At 38.0% G+C, this 21,447-nt stretch overlaps 1 protein-coding gene and 1 long non-coding RNA gene across 2 annotated transcripts; one reads left to right on the top strand and one right to left on the bottom strand.

The window, feature by feature from the left end:
* Positions 1–3,905: 3,905 nt before the first annotated feature.
* LOC132159512 (sphingosine 1-phosphate receptor 4-like) lies at positions 3,906–6,919 on the top strand. The gene is made up of 2 exons (XM_059569052.1): positions 3,906–4,048; positions 5,145–6,919. Exon 2 carries the CDS (start codon positions 5,268–5,270, stop codon positions 6,435–6,437), a length of 1,170 nt encoding a protein of 389 aa, XP_059425035.1. The 5' UTR covers positions 3,906–4,048; positions 5,145–5,267; the 3' UTR covers positions 6,438–6,919.
* Positions 6,920–8,236: 1,317 nt separating this feature from the next.
* LOC132159511 (uncharacterized) lies at positions 8,237–14,389 on the bottom strand. The gene is made up of 3 exons (XR_009437860.1): positions 14,259–14,389; positions 13,433–13,548; positions 8,237–8,629 (listed from the first exon to the last, which is right to left on the bottom strand). It is a non-coding gene; the product is annotated as an uncharacterized LOC132159511 (long non-coding RNA).
* Between the last annotated feature and the right edge of the window lie 7,058 nt (positions 14,390–21,447).

Below are 21,447 nucleotides of genomic sequence, written 5' to 3'. Positions count from 1 at the left end.
ATCCAATATAATACACATCTGATATTTTCTCAAATGTTTATTTTCACTTAAGACGTATTCACTTCAAGCGTATTGAGACTCGTCTCTCTGCATGAGCCCTGAACACCAGAACACTGCAGGTGCTGAAGTGGGCTCTTTCACATCCTTTTCTGTTTTAACTGTGATTTGTATTTGTTCGTTCAGGAGGAACTTCGAGGAGAACTTCTTAAAGGAGAGCTCGATTCAGTGTTGCTGTCTGTGAGACGCGGCTATCTCTCTGCGTGCGCACTGAGCGCCAACCTCCCGCACTCTCTCGTGAGGCCAATAAGGAAGTGACTAAAACTGCAATTCATCGACTGGCATCTTGAGGCTGGCTGCAAAAGGGAGTCAGTTCCATAGACTCCCCATGTTAAAATGCCCAACTTTACAGCAGGAAAAAACATGTTTACAGCCTGGTTAAAAAAATGATTTTGGTCTAAATAGCTAATTTTGCCCTTCATGACAACTGTGAGGGGGGTGAATTTTTTTATAACTCATCCATTTAAATTATATTAAGACTTGAAGTTCTGCATAATTAAGGGCGTGGCCACTTGAGTGACAGGTGGATTGCCGCTGCTGACAATGCCGTTGTGCTGGGTGGGTGTGGCTTCAGCAACTAGCTCCCGCCTTTTTGCCCATTTTTGATTGTCCGGGAGAGTCGCGCGGTGACGCGCTGCCAAGATGGCGACGGCCAGCTCTACACACTTTAGGCTTCAAAAACACACTTCAGGAGTCTACGGGTGACGTCACGGACACTACGTCCATGTTTTTATACAGTCTATGGTGCGCACCAAACACAGCACGCAAATAACCAGCTACTCAGTTCAGCTGTTCCACGTCTAGTTCTCAGAGTTGATCACAATTTGTGGGTTTCTGCTTGTCCACTCACCTTTGAGGACTGACCACAGGTTCTCTATGGGATTAAGATCCGGGGAGTTGCTTGGCCACGGATCCAAATTTCAAAGTAATGATCTTTGAGCCACTTCTTCATCACTCTTGCTTTGTGACATGGTGCTCCATCATGCTGGAAAATGCACGGATCATCACCAAATTGCTCATGGATCGCTGGAAGAAGCCGCTCTTGCAGGGCTTCCTTTATTCATGGCAGTGTTTTTGGGCAGAGTTATGAGAGAGCCCACTCCCTTGGTTGAAAAGCAACCTCACACATAGATGGTCTCAGGATGCTTCACTGTTGGCACAACACAGGACTCATGGCAGGCTTCACCTTCTCTTCTCCAAACAATTGAGTTTCCAAACAGTCGGAAGGGAGCTTCAACAGAAGAATTAACTTTGCACCAGTCTTCTGCTGTCCAAATCTTCTACTTCCTGCAGAATTTCAGTCTGTCCTTTATCTTGGAGAGAAGTGGCTTCTTTGCTGCCCTTCTTGACACCAGGCCGTTGTCCAAAAGTCTTGTCCTCATTGTGCGTGCAGATGCGCTCACACCAACCTGCTGCCATTCCTGAGCAAGCTCTGCACTGCTGGAGACACGATCCCGCAGCTGAATCAACTTTAGGAGACGGTCCTTGCACTTGTGTGCCCTGGAGCCTTCTTCACAGCAATCGAACCACTCCACTTGAAGCCCTTGATGATCCAATAAATGATTGATTTAGGTGCAATCTTACTAGCAGCATTATCCTTGCCTGGGAATCCCTTTTTTGTGCAAAGCAATGGTAACTGCATGTGTTTCCTTGTAGGTTACCATAGGAAGAACAATGATTTCAAGCACCATCCTCCTTTTAAAGCTTCCAGTCTGTTATTCGAACTCAATTCCAGTGGCAATGTTTTTGGGATTGAGTTCATTTTCATGACGAAGGGGGACTTTGCAATTAACTGCATCTGATCACTCTTCAAAACATTCTGGACTATATGCAAATTGCCATTATAAAAACGGAGGCAGCAGACTTTGTGAAAATTAATATTTGTGTCATTCTCAAAACTTTTGGCCATTGCTTTAGGTTGAGCATGTAAATCACGAGCTTTGACTTTACATCGCATGTGATCTGCTCATACAGTGTGAGCTGGTACCTTGAGGAAATTGCACAGTGCATGCAGCATGCAACGTAAATATTCAAAGATTTGTGAAAAAGAATGTCCCACATTTATAAGAACCTTTTCCACATCTACTCGCTCTTTATTAGTGTATTCTGTACATTTTTATTTAACAGCTCTAAAATAACAAATTGAGGTATGGGAACGATGCCATGTAAATTAAAACTCTTATATTTATGTTTCTTCAATCAGTGTCATGAGGTGCATCCCTGAATGATTTTAAACACAACCGAAGGAGGAACTCATGCATTTAGGCGTGTTGTTAAAAATAAAAAGATTTTTATGATCATGAGACGTGTAAATTCACTCAAGTACATCCAAATGGTTATGTTTTTTTTTTTTTTACGGAAAGTTTGCTTTTAAAGTCAAATCTGAAGAATGGATTCATGCACAAAGATTAAAACACCCATAAAAGGCATTTTTGTGTGGTGTGGAGCTTTTTCTAATAAGGCTGAATCCTTCCCCAAACTGTAAACAACTCATTTGTCACGCAGGTTCAGTTGGTGCATGCATGATCGAGTTTTATAGTGAGACAGTATTGCTTTATTGTGACTTTCTCTGATAACACATTTTTTTTGCGCACAAGCGTCAACAGGGCGTTGGTAACTGTGAAGGGTGTTGTTTCTTACAGGATGTGGTAGTTTCAGAAGGGCCCCCTCCTTTATCTTACCCCAACATTTAAATGGTATAAAACAATACAAAAATTAGGAAAAGAAACCTGGTAATTCCACTCGGGTTTATTTTAAACCATTTAAACCATAAATTGGATTGCTTTCACCCTTGATCGCCCACAAGTAAATGCAAAAAAACCCTGAATGCTTTCTAGCTTAATAAGGTTTACAGGTGAAACTAACAACTGAGTGAATCATTGCACATGCAATATATTTATGATCGCCATGCATTACTTTGTCAATGCTGGGAAAATCCATTGATTGAAAATTGAATGCATATAAAACAGACATGCAGATGAATGTGTGTGTGTGTCTGTGTGTGCTTGTTTAACTAGTTGATTAACTACTTATATACAGAAATAATGTGACAACGCACTAGTGAGGACATTTTACTGGTCCTTACTAATCAAAAAAAGTCTTATAAATCGTTTTTCTTTCAATTTTGTGTTTTGCACATGTTTATGTGACAAGAAGGTTTGGGTGTTGGGTTAGGTGATAGAAAGTCTGTGCGATGTCTTCACTTATATAGTGAAACACACACGTGTGTGTATGTGTGTTTCCACCCAGCTGGGTGAGGTGAACTGAAAACAGTAAGGGAGGAGGCCACTTTACTAGGTCATCAGGTCTTCCTGTTTGCTGACTGGCTTCTGAGAAATATCAGTTATAGCAACTTTAAAACTGTTGTAAGAATTTTTTTTGTAGCATCAGTTATATTTAAAGGGTCTTGAGAAATTATTTCACTACTGCGACACATGCTGGCTAGAAACTGGCACGATGACTTCCTGTAGTAGTATTAAATCTTTATCGTCCATTTATTGCAGTGTAAAATATATTAGTTGCACATATAAAACTGTAAATTGTTTAATAAATTGAAGCTAAAATTGTTTTACAATTTTATTTACATGCATTCAATATAGTTTGTATTTTATTTTTTTAAGTGTTTTATTTCAATTAAGTTTATTTTATTTTCATTATAATTCACTGTATGTTTTTGCAAACAGCATACAGGTGCCAGATCTTTCCCTAAATGTACTAAATTCATTACCAAATCTAAATGCATGCAATGCAACAAGATGTTTCTCATGGCAATCCATGATTTGTACACTTTCTGGGAAGATGTCACAATTGTGCATTTTAGAAAGTGTAGAAACTGAGAATTTTTGCTTTCTCCATTGGGTGTGTCTAATATCTGCAAGAAGGCTTCCTTCCTTGTTACTGCAGCATATATAATCGTTCAGTGAGCCAGCGCTCGAGCTTTCTGCATCAGAGCATGGCTCAATACCAGTTACACCAGCATCACAGATAAGAGGTGAGTTCAGACCCACCAGCTAAATGTCATTGGTTTTTATTTGAAAAAGATAAGTAATAAAATTATTAACATTTTTTAAAAATATATATATTTATTAAGTTTATTATGAACTATTTAGTAGTAATTTGAAAAAACAAAAAAATATTTTTTTTATTATTTAGCTTAAATAAAAACTTTAAAATTAACCTATATGTGTGTATTTTAATTTAAAAGATTTTTTGTTATTTATTTATTCATTGATTGATTTATTGCATTTACTATGTTTTGGGTGGTCACGTGTTGGCTCTTTAAATATGCCACATGCGCCCTCTTAACCACAAGTGCAGTAGTGAAACTAGAGAAATTTAAATGTACTTTACACATGCAGAGATTAAATTAGGTCACAATTATGATGCGTTCACTTCTAAAATATTGTTTTTAAACAATATATATATATATATATATATATATATATATATATATATATATACATACGATATTTGAATAATTCTTTACTATTCTTGTCATTATTCTGTATATTGTAGGCAGTGATGTGTAATCTAGTGGTAAATCTGGTAACCGAAATGGGCTCCACAAACTACTGAAATGACACCATTGTGCACTTAAGCAAGACATTTAGTGCCAGCGGGACGTTCCCTGTGATGTGAACTCAATTTTAAACCAAGATTGTTTTTTACAACCACATGATAGCAGGGTAGCTTAGTAAAAATGAATGTTTATATTCCATCACCTTTGGGCCGATGACTTTAACAAACATGACGACCCTCATTTGGCATACACTCCTAAAAATAGGTTCTTTATTAGTTTATTGTATCGCTTCTTTATTGGCATTGATAGTTTCATTGAAGACCCTTCAACATTCATTGAATCTTTCCATTGTCTTTAAAGTGGAAAATGGGTTCTTAAAAAAATAATTATAAAGAATTGTTCACTAAAAGGTTCTTTGGGGACCCAAAATGGTTATTCTATGACTTTGTTGTGAAAACTCCTTTTTGGAACCTTTATTTTAAGAGTGGCAAATTTGAATCTTCAATTTTGATGCGGTTCAGAACCCAAAAATAATTAACTGACTGTCAAATCATCTGTTTTCCATCAGGTCACTCAGAAAGAGGGCACGGATATTCCTGAGAAGCCGGAGTCTGATTGCCTGGAGTCGGATTGCATTGAAGACTGAAACGACCCCAGTGAGATTCAACTCCACGTTCCAGCTTCTCAAACCATGGAGGTCCTGCGTTCTTTCAGCTCCACCTCTTCCTGTCTCGACATCTACAACAGCACCAGCAGCAGTCTCATCCTGGAGCATTACAACTACACCGGACGCCTTCAACACCGCAAGCCCTCAAAGAAGGGCATGAGCGCCATCACCATCCTGTTCCTGTGCATCAGCTTCTTCATCATCCTGGAGAACCTCATGGTGTTGCTGGCCGTGCTGTTCGGCATCCGTCTGCGCCACCGCTGGATATTCATCTGCATCGCCAACATCGCACTGAGTGACTTGCTGACTGGATCCGCCTATGTGGTTAACATCTGCATGTCTGGTGACCACACTTTCAAGCTAAGCCCAGTTCTGTGGTTATTCCGCGAAGGACTTTTGTTTGTTGCCTTGGCGGCATCCATATTCAGCCTGCTGTTGATCGCAGTGGAGCGCTATGCCACTATGATGAAGCCCGTCCAGCGGAAAACTGCCACAAAGACTTACCGTATCTACATAATGGTGTTGCTCTGCTGGGTAACAGCGCTCATAATCGGATTCCTTCCGCTGATGGGTTGGAACTGCGTTTGCGATCTAAGAAGTTGCTCCACGCTGCTGCCACTCTACTCCAAGAGCTACATCTTGTTTGCCCTGGTCATCTTCTTCATAATCCTGCTCACAATCGGCGCTCTCTATTTTTCCATCTACTGCCACGTCCGCAGTAGCACCGATACCATATCTGTACGCAACAGCAAGCGTTCGCTGCGCCTCCTGAAGGCTGTCATCTCCATCGTTGGAGTCTTCATGGTGTGCTGGGGTCCTTTGTTCATCCTCCTGTTGGTGGACTTCTTCTGCTACTCTCGTAATTGCAGCACGCTATTCAATCCCGAATGGGTTATCGCCATGGCAGTGATCAACTCGGCCATGAACCCGCTAATTTACTCATTTGGCAGCCTGGAGCTGCGCAAAGCCATTGCGAAGCTCCTGTGCTGCTGCTGTCTGAAGGCGGGACTGTGCGACCCCAAGACTTTCATGTCCAAGGAGACTTCCAGCACCTCTGGGAGTCGACGTAGCAGTCTGCGCAACAGCTTCAGCAAGGTGCGAAACCTGAGCACCAGCCCTCAGCCCGAACCCAAGAATTATAAGAAACCACGCCTCAGCTCAACCACTTCTTGTTTATCTGCATCGAGCGGTTGAGCTGTAATGGGCAGGTGAGTTTCACCTTCGCCACAGGAACTGCACCTCCTCAATCACACCATCTTTGTGGGTTCAGTGACGTTTCACTCTTTGTGGATCAGAAGTCAGCAGATGCGAGTTTCAATGCTGATGGACAAATGCAGAAAGGACTGTAAAAGTGAGCAACTGTGCAACAAAAACATAAAAACCAATAAAAAAAAACATAACTTGAATGCATTTCTGTAAACATGTGAGCCGAATGCAAAGGAAAGCAATCAGAACTGTAAAATTCTCAAATGCCAACTGCCTTCTGTTGTTTTCAACGAGAATGTACAATATTAACGTTATAATTTAAAAAAGATATATTTTCATATTCTAAATAAAGGGATTTTTTTATATTTTAAACATGCACTTTTGAAACGATTTTCAGGGAAATATATTATGTGTATACTTTGTCAAAAGTTTGTAAAGGAAATAAAGAAAGCATTGATTCATAATGAGAATGTATGGTTTCTTGAGGATTCTGAATCAGCAACATTCATTGAACAGAAGAGGGAGACAGCATACAGACTTCTTCAATGCTTCAGTACTTCATACAGTACAGTCATTTCAAATACATCAAATTCTGATGAATAATGCATACGATATTATACAAAATACACAAAATAATAATATTCGCTCGTCAAAAGATTCCAAGTTTCAGTTTAAGCTTTATATGACACAACTAAGAAGTAATACTTTTAGATTAGTGTAAAAATTCACATTTTGAAATCCACTCAGCGTTCACTAAAGTGTGCATGGGAAACCACAGCCCTCCAAAAATAACATGACAACCCTTCTTAAAACCACCTGGATGATCCAGACAGCAATTGGAAGAATGCATTATGAATGGAAGAAATGAATAGAGCCACACCACAGATGATTTTAAAAGATGTAGCCTACATGTCCACATACAAGTAAGGTTGCCTGAAGAACTGTTATCATTTGCATATTAGCTGTAATATTAACTTAGACGTGGAAAATATACACAAACACTGACTCAACATGCCCCTGATTAGCACACACCTTATGTCCGTTTGTGATCCTAACTGATGCAAGCAACGAAATGTTTCCTTTAGGCAAACACATGTAGCCTATTATTACAACAAGGGCAATAACTGTAATGATAACGTATTTAATAAGCATTCTAATATTATAATAACACTATTGTGACCCTGAATCACAAAACCAGTCGTAAGCAGCATGGGTGTATTTGTAGCAATGGCCAACAATATACTGTATGAGTCAATATGGTCAAATTTTCTTTCATTCCAAAAATCATTAAGATCATATTTCATGAAGATATTTTGCACATTTCCTACAGTAAATGCATCGAAACTCGATTTATGATAAGTGTAATGCATTGCTAGGAACTTAATTTGGACAACTTTACATTTTTATTATATTGTTATGTTATTTTTTGCACCCTCAGATTCCAGATTTTCAAATAGCCTATTTCAATCTCGGCCAAATATCGTCTTATCATAAAAAAAACCCTACATCAATTGAAAGCATGTATTGAAAGCTTTCAGATGATGTATAAATGTCAATTTCACAAAAGTTACCATTATGACTGGTTTCATGGTCCAGGGTCTCAATCTACATTAAATTTACATTTACTCTTATCCAAAGCGGCTTGCACTGCATTCAAGGTTCACCTTTTAACAGTTCTTGATTTCTCTGTCTGCCAAATGCAAAACTATAGGCTCATTCCTTATTTAGAGTAATTCAACTTTTAACAGAAACGATTTTTTCCCCCACCAGAGCAATAAAATACAGCCAATCAGAATCCACCCAACAGTAAAGAGCGCGGAAATTTAAATCTGCAGTTGTCATAACAACAGCGCGCGCTTATATAAACAGAACGTTATTGTCCGTTGTTGCGGTGACATTAATCATTCGTGGTGTGAACTTGCCTTAAGACAGAGAGCCGCCACGCACCGGAAAACACGTTCCTGAGATGACTCAGTTTAGTTTACGAAAGCGTGTTGTAATGAAGGAAACACGAATATATGTTCTTCTCATTACAGAGGGCAGGAAAGGGTTAACCGCGGTTGCGTGCAGACAGAGCGTCCCGTCCCGCCATGATTACACCGCTTAGCCTCCAGGTGTTCTCCAGACAGATAATGAGGAAGTTCTCGGTGGGTCCTCGGATTAAGGTAGTTCGGCGGTTTCTGCATATTTGTAGTTGGTTAGCTTGACAGCAGTTCAAACCTTTATGGAGTCCACGCAAATGAATTCAACATTTCAGTTAATCGACAATCCAGAGGAGAAATCAAGACAGCCACAACATTCCCATTGTCTAGTGTCTTATTTAATTAATATAATTGTGTTGTTTTGGCATCTTTGGAAAAAAACATCTCCATCAATCAAATACAAAGAACAGATCAGATAAACGTGTTCCCTGCTTATTATGGTGATTTGCATATCATTTCACTGTGAGATATAAATTTGGCTCTAGGCACCATAAACAGGATTCTTCCATTTAGGACAAGAAATTAAGCATGTGTTTATCGTTATTCAGTTGCTACATGATTTAACTTGAGAAATGCTTGCCAGATCGTCGAGGATAAAATTAACCCAGTCGTTGCCTGAGAAAACAAGCCTAAGTAATGTCTGCATGCTGATTGGAGGAGAGGAAAACATGCTGCATGCTGATTGGACGACTGTTCGCCTGTCGCAAATGGACCTCACAGGCATTCATGTGGTGTCAACATGTCTTTAAATGTATTTTTATAAATATGTGGAAAAGTCGTACTTTCAGCACACATGTGAAATCCTTTTCTTTTCGCGCTGAATCGTGATCCAGGAGGATCTACGGACACAGCGCCGCGGGTTTCTCAACGCGGCTTTGCTCCTTTATTGCACAGCTGGTCTTGTTCAAGTTAAATCAATTATATAGTGCACAGCTCTGGTCTGGACCACGAACACACTGACTACACGGTGGTGCAGGGAAAAAAAACAACAATATCAAACAACTTAAGGAGGTCACGTCACGAAATCTGGTCAGTCTCTGAGCGCATGATAAAAGGACTCTGAAATCGCTGTGAAACTAAAATAAGAGGCTTTTCGCTTTTATCCCCGCAGCTCCTTCCCGCTGATGCATTTATGACCTATAATTGTTTCTGAGCAGCACAAATCTTTCCAAGTAGCTGTCAATGCTGCAGACTGAGGAGAACGGTTCAAGTAAGGCCAAGAGACCTGCAGTATGTCTCTCAGAAACTGTCCTTCAGAGATAACAGATCAATGAACAAGACACTGTCCAATTATGCAGCATTTTGAGTAGTATTTTATTAGTTTTATTTTTTAGGACTAACACACAATACATTTAAAAATGCGCCATAAACCTTAGCAATGACATACTAATGCCATTAGTATAATACCAAAACCACACACATTTCCAATCTTCTTTACAGTTGAACCTTTTGAATTCTTGTACATATTAGACAAAGAGAACTACGAAAATGCTATTTTATATTTATGTATGTATATCTAAATAATATCCGATTAATTAACTTAAAATTTGTCCAGTTGTAATCCTTCCTCTAATGGTTCTGGTAAGATACAGAAAAGGAAAAGCCAAAGTTAGCCTCAGAAAGTTAACAGTCTGAATTAGATTTATGATCTACCTGAAGTCTTCCATTTTTTATGTGCGTAAATGAATATGACACCGCCACCTAAAATAAGTCTCCCACCATGATTAATTCGAACTATCTTTAACACGCAGAGACACTGCTAGTGTTTCTCATGCACGCCGAACATGAGGTAAAACCATGCTGATCATACATCTTCAGATTTCAATATCGTGCATTCCCATGGCATGCGTGTGCTGAGAACAATATGGAATGGATATGGTTTTAATAAGTATGCAAAAAATTGGTTAACCATTCATATTTCATTGAGGTTGGTTCGCTTGAAAACATGTTTTATATTCAGTGATGACAGATGTTTATGTAACCGAGAAAAAGAGAAGCACACTTCATGCTAACTGGATGAGAGTAGAGGAATCTGTGTGCTGATTGGAGGATACTGACGCACATTGCATTCTGATTGGAGGAGAGTGCAGCAGTGGATATAGGGCTTCACTCCTGTTCCTGCTGAACTGAGCCAGCATTTATTCAAGAAACTGATACCAGTTTAGCAGGCACAAGAGGGCACAGCCCTTTATTGTTTTGTCAACACCACACCATCGCAATTCTTCAAATGATCTGAGAGGATTTGTCTGGAAAAATAAAAGGTTGGTTATGACATCACATTTCAGGGAAGCCATAAGTTACCGCAGCTGGCAAGAGCAAACATCTACAACGACAATCCATCATGTTCTCAAACATGTTTTAAGTTTAGGTGCGGTTGTTCAACAAATTTTCAATGGCGAAATTCAGTCACTTTAGTATTTAGAAATATTTGCCCATGCAGATTTCGCAATGGGTTCAAGTTGGTCATGTGAATTTGCCAAAGCTGTTCTTAAATACATGGCAGCTCTTTTTACAATAGACATATTGGATGTCTCTGCCTGTAAAATTTCGCTAAGTTGAAAACTTTATTTCTTACAATTTTCCGTCATTTAGACAAAAATACTGTATAAAACACACTTGGATTTAACCCTAAATTTCATGGTTTCATAAAGGTACAAAATGATCTGAAAATTTTAAAACGTATGCCAACCAACTGGCAACCTTTCAGTCTCTCTCATGAAACCAACACAGAAGTGACTAAAACTGCAATTCATCGACTGGCCACTAGAGGTTGGCTCCAAAAGGGAGTCCCCATGTTAAAATGCCCACCTATATAGCTAACCTATGAGGGGGTGTTTTTTAATTTATTTATAACGCATCCATTTAAATTACAGTAAGACTTAAAGTTCTACATAATTAAGGGCGTGGCCACTTGAGTGACAGGTGGATTGCCGCTGCTGTAACCGCCATCGAGCTAGGTGGGTGTGGTTTCAGCAACCAGCTCCCACCTCTTTTCCGATTATCCGCGAGTGATGCACAGTGACGTGCTGCCAAGATGGCGATGGCCTGCTCCGCCCACTTTGAGCTTCAAAAATGCTCTTCAGAAATCTAGGGGACAGCACGGACACGACATCTATGCTTTTAAACAATCTATGATGCCAACGGAAGAGTATGTGTACAAACTTTTTAATTAATAAAAAATTATAATAATAACGTTAAGATAAATAGGCACAATATGTAGTACTACTATTATATGCATAAATGAGTAACATTTTAACTGCTTTGTGATAATACATAACTGTCATTAATTATATTAATAATTTCCTAAAAGAAAAAACTGAAAAGGATATTTGTTTTTGTTGATGCTCTTGTTCACATTGCGTCTGTATTGAAAATTAACTGTGATTTATACATTTGAAATAATATATTTATTTAAGGAACATTTTGTGCATTTTATAATTCCCACATTATAAAACATGCAAATAATACTCACAGATTCACATTAAGGATCATTCTATGCACTTCCTTATTAATGAGACCTATTGTCTTTAAAACATTCCCAAAGTCACATTAATGCTAAGTTTTAGTATTATTATTATTATTATTATTATTATAGATGTAATAATTAACCACTTTGACTTTTTTTAAACAAAAGTTTTTAGGACCAAATTCATAAAACATAAAACTAATGAACAAATGAACACTTAAACAAACTAAACAAACACATTCCTTGGAGGGATTTCCCACTTGATAGAATTTGCATTCTACTTTCTAATTGTGTGGTTTAATGCAAATCTGTAACGACTTTCATTTTGACAGAAAATGACAGCAGGACAAAAAATGTTCAACTCAGTCCATCAAAGTGACAGATAATGATTCATGGTAGATAATGATTCTTGGAATATCCACACCTTGCAGCTTTCAAACGATTGTGTAAACAAACTAACACAAAATAACTGGTCTAAATGTACTTGAAACTTGTGTGTCAGCACTTCCATTGTGTTCGACAAAGTGATTCGTACCTGAGCTATAAAATGAAAGCTGACACATTCACATCATCTGCTCCGGCTAATGGTTCTCAGATATGCTAGCTGATGCTAACTAAGTCTAAGAGCTCAATTTTCCCTCTCTTGTGTACATGTCCTAAGTAGGTTCACATTATCTGGCACCCCACCCTTAATTACACCAAGTTTCTGCCCTTCCTCACTTTGATGTCAGAAAAAGTAAGTGGACATCACCTGTCCACAATGGGACGGGCGGACTTCACGGTACACATATCGTCATTCAGTTCACTTCAGGCACTGAACTTAGCCACTGTGAACAGTATTCTTAAGGGATCAATGCTCACCAATTAGCTAAGCTCTGCGCCTTAAGCAAGCGATGACCTGCTGGACGAACTCGAGATGGAAAGGGTGTGACAAACGAGGGGTATTAGCTAGTAACAAGATGGATTTAGTGTTTATACCTACTATACCTACACTATATTGAGTGTTATATATCACTGCAATTTTAAATCAAATAATTCTTAAAGGCATAGTTCACCCCAAAATATTTGGAACACAACTTAAGATTGTGTACTCTCAATAATGGTGGAAGAAATTGTTGAACAAAGTTGTTATTTCTGTTTTCTTTGCACCTAAAAAGAATTCTCATTGCTTCGTAAAATAAAGGTTGAACCATTGATGTCACATGGACTATTTAACGATGTCCTTACTGCTTTTCTGGGCCTGGGAACATTTCAGTTGCATTGCTCTCAGTGGAGGGTCAGAAAGCTCTCGGGTTTCATCAGAAATATATTCATTTGTTTTCTGAAGATGAACGAAGGTCTTATGGTTTCGGAAAGACATGAGGGTGAGTAATTAATTAATATTACATGTATATAGCATTATATTTTTATATAATTATTTATATATAAACACAGTATCAAGACCATAGTACTAGGTCACTAGGGGAGGCTTTGGGACTGTAAAAGCTCATGCAGAGCATTTTTAACTTAGGATTTTTCAGTCATTTATAACATACCGTCTGATATCAGGCCTAAGCGCTGTGGGTGTCAAATGAGGTTTGCATTCTTTTTGAAACTTGCCAGATGCCCTTTTGCCTTCGCCGATATTCCAGTAAGCCATTATCTGTCATTCCTGAGGAAACATGATATTTCCAAAGCGATGAGTCACTGTTTGTATTATTGAATCTGAAAAACACACCAAGCAGTTGCACTCGCATTAAGGTTACATAAACAAAAACTGAATCTCAATATCCTCTAGCAAGCAGTCTGTTAAAAAAAGAGAATTTTACATTTTCAGAAGAACATGTGCGTGTTTGTTAAGGTAAAACTCACTAATACAATGCAAGAATGTTTTTGGTGATTGCAAGGGTGTTGCTGTGTTTTTAGTGGATTTAACACATTGCTATGTGATTGCTATGATGATTGTTCATTGGTAAATGTGGAAAGGGCTCTATTTTGGTTCTTCACGGGTCCTCCTGGGATATTTTTGCACATTTCATCAACCACCGGCCAAAAACAAGTCCAGCTTCTTAGAAAAGCAAGCAACCAAAGTTTAATTCTCACGGTTAGGTTTTTTTAAAAATCCATAACCCCAAGAATGAGCATTAGTAATAGTCATGCTTGACTTATTAAAGTAAAATCATTTCCTAGGTGGAGCAAGTACATTCTGATGAATGATAAAACCAGCACAATAAAAACAGGAATGCACATTAATAAAGTAAACACAGCCCGTGTTGACTATAAGCTACATACACACAAGTGCCCTGACAGACTAATTCAGACAAATCTCTGTGCTTTTTACAGGATCTCCAAAATACAGCCGATCGGGAGCTGGATACGTACCAGCGGGAGGCTTTGTAGGTGTGGGGGACCTGAAGAACTGTGCAGGAGTGGAAATCCCTGGCAATGTGATTTTCATTTCTGTTTATCCACCAAATCACGATGCCAGGAACCCTCCCCACCACAGCCGCACCTCCCACCCACCCACTTCACATCCAAATGCTCTACAGCTGCCATCCAGCTGTGTCCTGGGGCGGCCGGTACCCTATGGGGAGAGAGGGAGAGATCGTCAGCTTTTCCAAACCAGGTTGGCTTTGTTGGGTTCGACCCCTGGTGGTGGTCTAAACCACTCCACTGGATATTTTCAACAGTCTCAGAGACAATACGGTAAAACTGTAGATTTGAGGTAAAGCTACTCATAATTGAACAGGACAGTTCACCCCAAAATTAAAATGATGTCATTAATTACGCACCCTCTTGTCGTTTCAAACCTGTAAACCTTTGTTCATCTTCTGAACAAAAATTAAGATATTTTTGATCAAATTTAAGAGCTTTCTGACCCTGCAAAGATAGCATCCCAGAAAGGTAGTAAGGACAACGGTTAAATAGTCCATGTGACCTCAGTGGTTCAACCATAATTTTATGAAGATACGAGAAAACTTCTTGTCCGGGAGAGAACGATTTCATTCAATGATTTCTTCTCTTCTATTTCAATCCTCTACGCACATTCACGACAGTACTATGATACATGCCTGTGTATTTTTCTGCTTGTAAACAAGGAGCAGCGCAAACGTGTTCTATGTCAGCAGCATCAAACGAACGAGTCGCAGATGGCAGCGGTGACTGACTGGAAGAGAAGAAATCATTAAATAAAGTTGCTATTTTTCTATTCTTTGCACACAAAAAGTAGTGTTGTCTAAAGTACCGACCTCGATACCATTCGGTACTGAAATTTTAAAAACATCCATTTCCCACTTTGAGCAATGTTGAGCAGATTCTTAAACAGCGATGATTGTTTTCACGTGCTCAACAGATACATCTGTGATTGGGTTCAATGCTCACTGCTTCATGCTCTTCACCGAGTGCTGCTCACACGACAGCGATACCATTCGGTGCTGAAATGTTAAAAATGGATCCATCACTGTCAGCAGATCCCTAATATGTCTGCACATAAGACGGGGATCCGCTGATAGATGTGGCTTTCAAACACTCTCGTGTGTTGCTGTGCGAGCACAACAATCAGCGCTGTTTAAGAATCAGCTCAGCAGCACTCAAATCTTAGTGGGAAATTGATGTTTTTAAAATTTCTGTACCGGATGGTATCGCGAACGGTACTTTTGACAAAAAGTTTTTTCGCAGCTTCTGAAAATAAAGTGGACCACTAACATCAAATGGACTAATGGACTTTTTTTTTTGCCTTTATTGCAACAGGAAGTAAAATGGGAGAGAGAGGGGGAGTGGAATCAGGAAAGGTCCTCAAGTCAAGATTTGTAGATTTGTCCGCGCACTGCCCACAAGGCTATGTCAGCTGACATGTATACTATTTTAACTTGTTTTTTTTTTTTAGAATGAGTAATAATGATTTTTGTTCAGAGGGAACTATATTTTTTAAGCTTTTAAAGTTTAAATATTCAACTTTTTATGTTAATTAAATATTATATTTGTTTCACCAATTGCAGATGATAAATGAGTGTTCAGGAAACCTGTTTGGAAACGGTCATTATTTAGCCATTACGTTGAGTAGTACTAGTGACGCAGAAATGACATTTCAGATTTAAAGTAGAGTGAAGAGAACACCTGGAAAAGTAGTTATGAGGAACTAAATTGAGGATAATTTATTTTAGAAAATTATGAGGGTTATATTATTTATAAAAACATAATGTACACAAAAATAATTTATAAGAAATAAAATAGTGTATTTTGAATTTTAATAGTGAAATAAAATTAACATAAATTTAATTCAAGTTTGCTTCCTAATCTATTTGTAACCTAATAATCTATTTAATAAACCTGGCATTATATTATACTTTGGCTCTTTGACGAACTGCTTTTGTTCCCTTTTTTGTAAGCACTTTGGATAAAAGCCTTACCTTACCATAGTGAAAATTATTAATAAGTATTTCAGTCTTATGTCATCTAGTTAAAACATCTAAAAGCCTCTAGATACATTTACAGTACTTCTCACTTAAAACAATGTTTTCTTTCCACTCAATAACATGAAACCTGACATTTTCACATAATTTTTTACTCTGAAAGTGTCTCCACAGCTTCGCTTGTCACACAAAACTATTATATTACTTCAAGAAACATAAAAAGAAATCATTGAACAACTACTCTCTTGACACTAATAATTTTTGTGATTTTTGTATCTTGACAGACATAGAATAAATTTCAGTGCTTCAGAATGAAACGGAAATAAACAAGATGAGAGTTTGTCATTTTTGGTGAACTATTCCATTAAAGTTGCACTGCTTTCCATTTCAACATATTTGGACTTTAACTGGACTTTTTTGAGGACAACTGCCTCCACAAAAGCCCCGATCCAAAGGGGAATACAATGGAAACCACAGTGTACTTAAACCTGGAATGCAACAATCTCCTTCTCGATATAAATTGTCCTTCTTTAGCTGATAGACATTGTCTGCCCGAGAAGAGTCCAACATGATTAAACAACAGATGTTACGGTGCAGAGGCTACAGATACAGCTGCCCAGTCAGAGTTCATCTTTTCAAAACTCCTTGGGGAAAAAACATGGCTTGTGTTTTGAATGGCTCAAGACATGAGCTCTGCGAACAGCTACTGGACAAATTTGTTCCCAGAATCCTATTTTAAGGGCTCTGTAGCATTTTTTTTCTCTTTCTTTTCCCTCTTATGGAGTGAAATGTCCACCAGAATATAAAATGAGGGAAGAGGGGGTGAACATGTAGAAAAGAGTTTGCTATGGTCCTGTGCAAAAGTGGCCCAATGTCTCGAGTCTCCTTTCATGATTGGAACAGAATGATCCATTAGATTTGGACATTCCTAGACTGGAGGATAGACAGCCGAATTTTAAAGCCATGCCGACTGTGCTACTTTCATGATTCAGAAAAATGCGATGTGTTATTGTTTTTTCCACAGCATTCCTAGGCCACCCTCGTAGTGATGTCATAATGGCACGATTGTGCCCCTGTCTTATAGCTTTTTGCTGGTGGAGGAAAATATATTTTGCTATATTTTTCTAGCTGAATATGTTTAAAATTTTGCTGATAGCAATGAGGAAAAAACAAGGGTTTTGATAAATGGATTTCCGTGGCTGACTTTGATTGTAAGGATAAGGATTCGTAAAATATTTTAAATGAACACTTTAAATTATTCCTTCTTCTGTTGAACGAAAAAGAAGATATTTTTGGATCAACATGAGGGCAAATAGCTAAATGATGACAAAATCTTATTTTTGGGGTGAACTATCCCTTTAAATATTTATCTACCATTAAAAAGTTTGGGGGTCAGTAATAAAAAAAGAATTATATAAGTTCACTTTTTTTTCGCCAAGTGACAGTGAAGTTGCAATAATATTATTGAGCACAACTGTTTTCAATACTGATAATAGCAGAAATGTTTCTTGAGTAAATCAGCATTTTAGATTTCTGTAGTATCATGTGACACCGAGGACCCTATTTTAACAATCACATGTATGGTCTAAAGCGCTAGGGGCAGGTATGGCATCATGTAATATCCATTATGACATCATTATAACAAAAGAAATACATGCGCCATTCAAAATAACAATGTGCCTGAACACATCTCATTTTCAGACCAGCATGCCAATGAGCGCACAAATGGGCATAAATTCATTAGCTATTTAAACAATGTGGTGCACGGCGTGAACATGAGAACTGCGTCAGGCTGAAACTAGCAAAAAAACACTTGTGGCGGATGTATGATAGGGCCCTGAAGACTGGAATAAGGATATGGAAGGATATGGAATATGGATCTTAAGCTTTGCATCATAGAAATAATTTACGATTTCAAAATGTTAAACATTTCAAACTTTTGAACGGTAGTACGTATTTCCATGATTTTTCTAGATCTGGAAATCACAAAATCCCATTTTCCCACATGATGTCCATTACAAAAAGCAATATTTCTATGTTTACATTATATATTACCTCAGCTATATTCCGCTATGTGTCTTTGTATTTTAAACAAATGCAATAGTGTCGGTGTACACTGGGTTTACAGTGTAGCAAGCTTTCTCCAGGAAATTGCTAAAGCGGTTGAGGGTATGTGTCAGTGTTCTGTGAATAGGACACTGTGGTGCCAAATATTTTCCAGACAGGGAAAATGTATGTTAACAACTAGCCCCCTTTCCTACCGTATAATCAGGGATTGAATATTATATACTAAAAAGTGTGAAACTAATGAATTAGGAAAGGAGGAAAACAGAAGCTGAGAAACAGATTCTGTGAGATCTGCTTTTGAAATACGGGAATTTGCTGTAGATTACAGATTTTTCGTTGCCAAATACATTCTAAAGGTCACAGTAAAGTTCAGAGACTAACACGTTTTATTGTGAAACACATCATACAGAGATAACAGCTTTACTGAGCACTAAATTTAAAAGCAGAGGTTTTAAATTATGTAATACCATTTTAAATATAAGAATAGATTCTAATATGATATAGATGAAAACAGCATTACATTTGCATTGATTGGTCAAGTACATTCTGCATGGGAAAGCAAAGAAGGAATTCACATTAGCTTTTGTGGAATTTCGGGATTTTTTCTTCTTTATTAAAGGAATAGTTCAGCCTTGCATCGTTCCAAACCATAAGCTATTATGTTTGATTTTTATTTTTTTGAGATGGTCAATCATATGAATATAAACAAGCTATTGTATAAGCAAGAGCTGCATAAATATGCTTTAAAAAAGTGTGTTCCACACAAAATATAACAACATTCAGGTTTAAAATGACATGAGGGTGAGTAAAAATGAATTGCTATGAATTTTGGATGGACTATCCCTTTAAGTCGATATTCCAAATAATGCCAGCACCAAACAGCTCATGGCCGGACTGGTTCTGCTCTGGTGAGCAGCCATGCAGGAAAAGGTCAGACAAAATCTCTGAGACTGATTGGATAATGGCCGCATGGCCTCATGTTTGGGAGCCATTAAGACCAAATGATCTGCGGCAGAAATGTCAGATTCTAAAAACATGTTTTGCACTCTTAAAAATAAAAGTCCTGAAGAGGTTTTCATAGCGATGCCATAGAAGAACCATTTTTAAGTACAATTAAAAGTTCCATTTAAGAACATCCACTATAAAGAACCTTCCTATGGAATGGAAAGATTCCATAAATGTGAAAGGTTCTTCATGGAACTACAGATGCCGGAACCTTTATTTGAAAAGTGTAGGGCTGTGTTAGGATGTTTCCAGTGCCTTCTACCATGCTGGGTTTGATGTATATCACAAACAACTCTCAAAGGAAAAAAAATGGGGAACATAATCTTTCAGACCACGTTTTCACTTAAACCTGACAAGTACACAGAAAGTTATGGCATTAAAGGAAGAAGAACTATTTCTAGGTCACAAATAAAATGCAAGGGAATGATTAACATTGATCATGTGACTCATAGTACAGATAGTTGATGAAGCTCAAGATGCTCTTTGGATCATGTCAAAAACAAAGGAGATAACGCGCCTAAGACATTCTTGTTCATTTTTCAGTTCAACTTTTAACTCAATTTGTTATGCTATTAATATGATTTGTAATGGAAAGTTTAATTAAATTAGAAACACAAAGGTCTCTGACATTTGGATACCACTCTATTCACTCTAATGCGAAATATGTTTTTGCACGTAATATTGCATTGCATCTATAAAACACATGGAAGCATTTCTCCAAATCCGCTAACCAGCCTGCTAATATTTCCTCCTCATGAGAGGCCACAGAATCAATGATTGTAGAATAAACACCATTTAACCCTAATTTTCTTTGAAGTGCACATGATAGAGACAGCCGCAATGCATATTAAACATCAAGCCGTGTTGGAGTGGAGTGTGAAATCCGTCCATTTCAAACACAAAAGGAGTCTCAAATTCTGTTTTGTATTTTTCATTGCAAGCTGAGCAATGCATTACTGTCCTTGTCATGTAAGTACATTGACCTGTAGATACAAATTTTCAGTTCTATTCCTGATCAGTACAGCAGTCACTTATTTTCCAGTCACATTTCGTTGCACAGCATGGCCCTTCTGCCATTTCAGTGAGACTTTGAGTAATAAGTGTGCAATATCTTTTGATAGATGGGACATAAAACAAATGAATCTAGCAAGGAAGTTAAAACGAAAGGACTAAGTGGAGACCCGCTGACTCACAAGCTGTCCAAAGTACTAAAAACGTCAAACCCCAAGCCAATGCATTATAGGCCCATGTCTCCACGTGTGTGAGCTTGTACTTCGTCAACCGCAGCCGAACTTTCCAGAGGGTCTGTTTACGGCATGCTTGTAAAGTAAAAATTCAGCAGTCTGGCCTATCAAAGTCATTTCGTGCCGTGGTTTGCGTTTGTCTGGTCGCCTAATTCAGTCCTTCCAACCACATCCCATTCATAAAGTACGGAGTTTGAAAAGATGCATAAAATTTCCTTCTACAGCTTCCAGACTTTCCAAATGGGTTGTAACTCACTCTCGTACACATTTAAATATTTATCAGGGTCCATGGTCCCTGGGCTTGCACCTTGTTCAATACAATTCAATACGTAAACTTTGCAATTACAATGCAAAGTGCATGCACTTATGTTTAACCTGAAAGTCTGACAAAGTATAAAAAATTGATTTGGAATGTTTCAGTTTCATTTCAGCTTAAATTGAACTTAAAACAGAGATCAATGTGATGAAAAAAAAAGTTAAAAATAAATAATAAAGTACATTCAAAGATAGATAGATAGATAGATAGATAGATAGATAGATAGATAGATAGATAGATAGATACTAAATGTACCACAACATGCAGCATATCATCATTAACTAAAAAGTAATTTAGCATGCATTACAGAGGCACTTACCGTGTTAAATCAAGTTTTGTGACCGAAGGGTTCACATGATGATGTTGGAAGTGAAGTGAACCTCTCTAGATCATGTCATTATACATCGAGCTCCGACGCGAATTTACCAATCGCACTATGGTGAAGGTTTTCCTCTTAGTATTCATGATCCATGTATTAGCCTTTCGACGAATACCAAGCGACGTCAGAAAGACGTTATTAATATTTA

Source organism: Carassius carassius, chromosome 16 (genome assembly GCF_963082965.1).
Source record: "Carassius carassius chromosome 16, fCarCar2.1, whole genome shotgun sequence".
NCBI lineage: Eukaryota > Metazoa > Chordata > Actinopteri > Cypriniformes > Cyprinidae > Carassius > Carassius carassius.
Note: the sequence above shows the minus strand (reverse complement) of the source record. Positions and strands in the feature narration are given on the sequence as shown.

What these genes read in the sequence shown, in the direction of transcription:
- LOC132159512 (XM_059569052.1), top strand. Translation starts at nt 5,268, where the DNA reads ATGGAGGTCCTGCGTTCTTTCAGCTCCACCTCTTCCTGTCTCGACATC.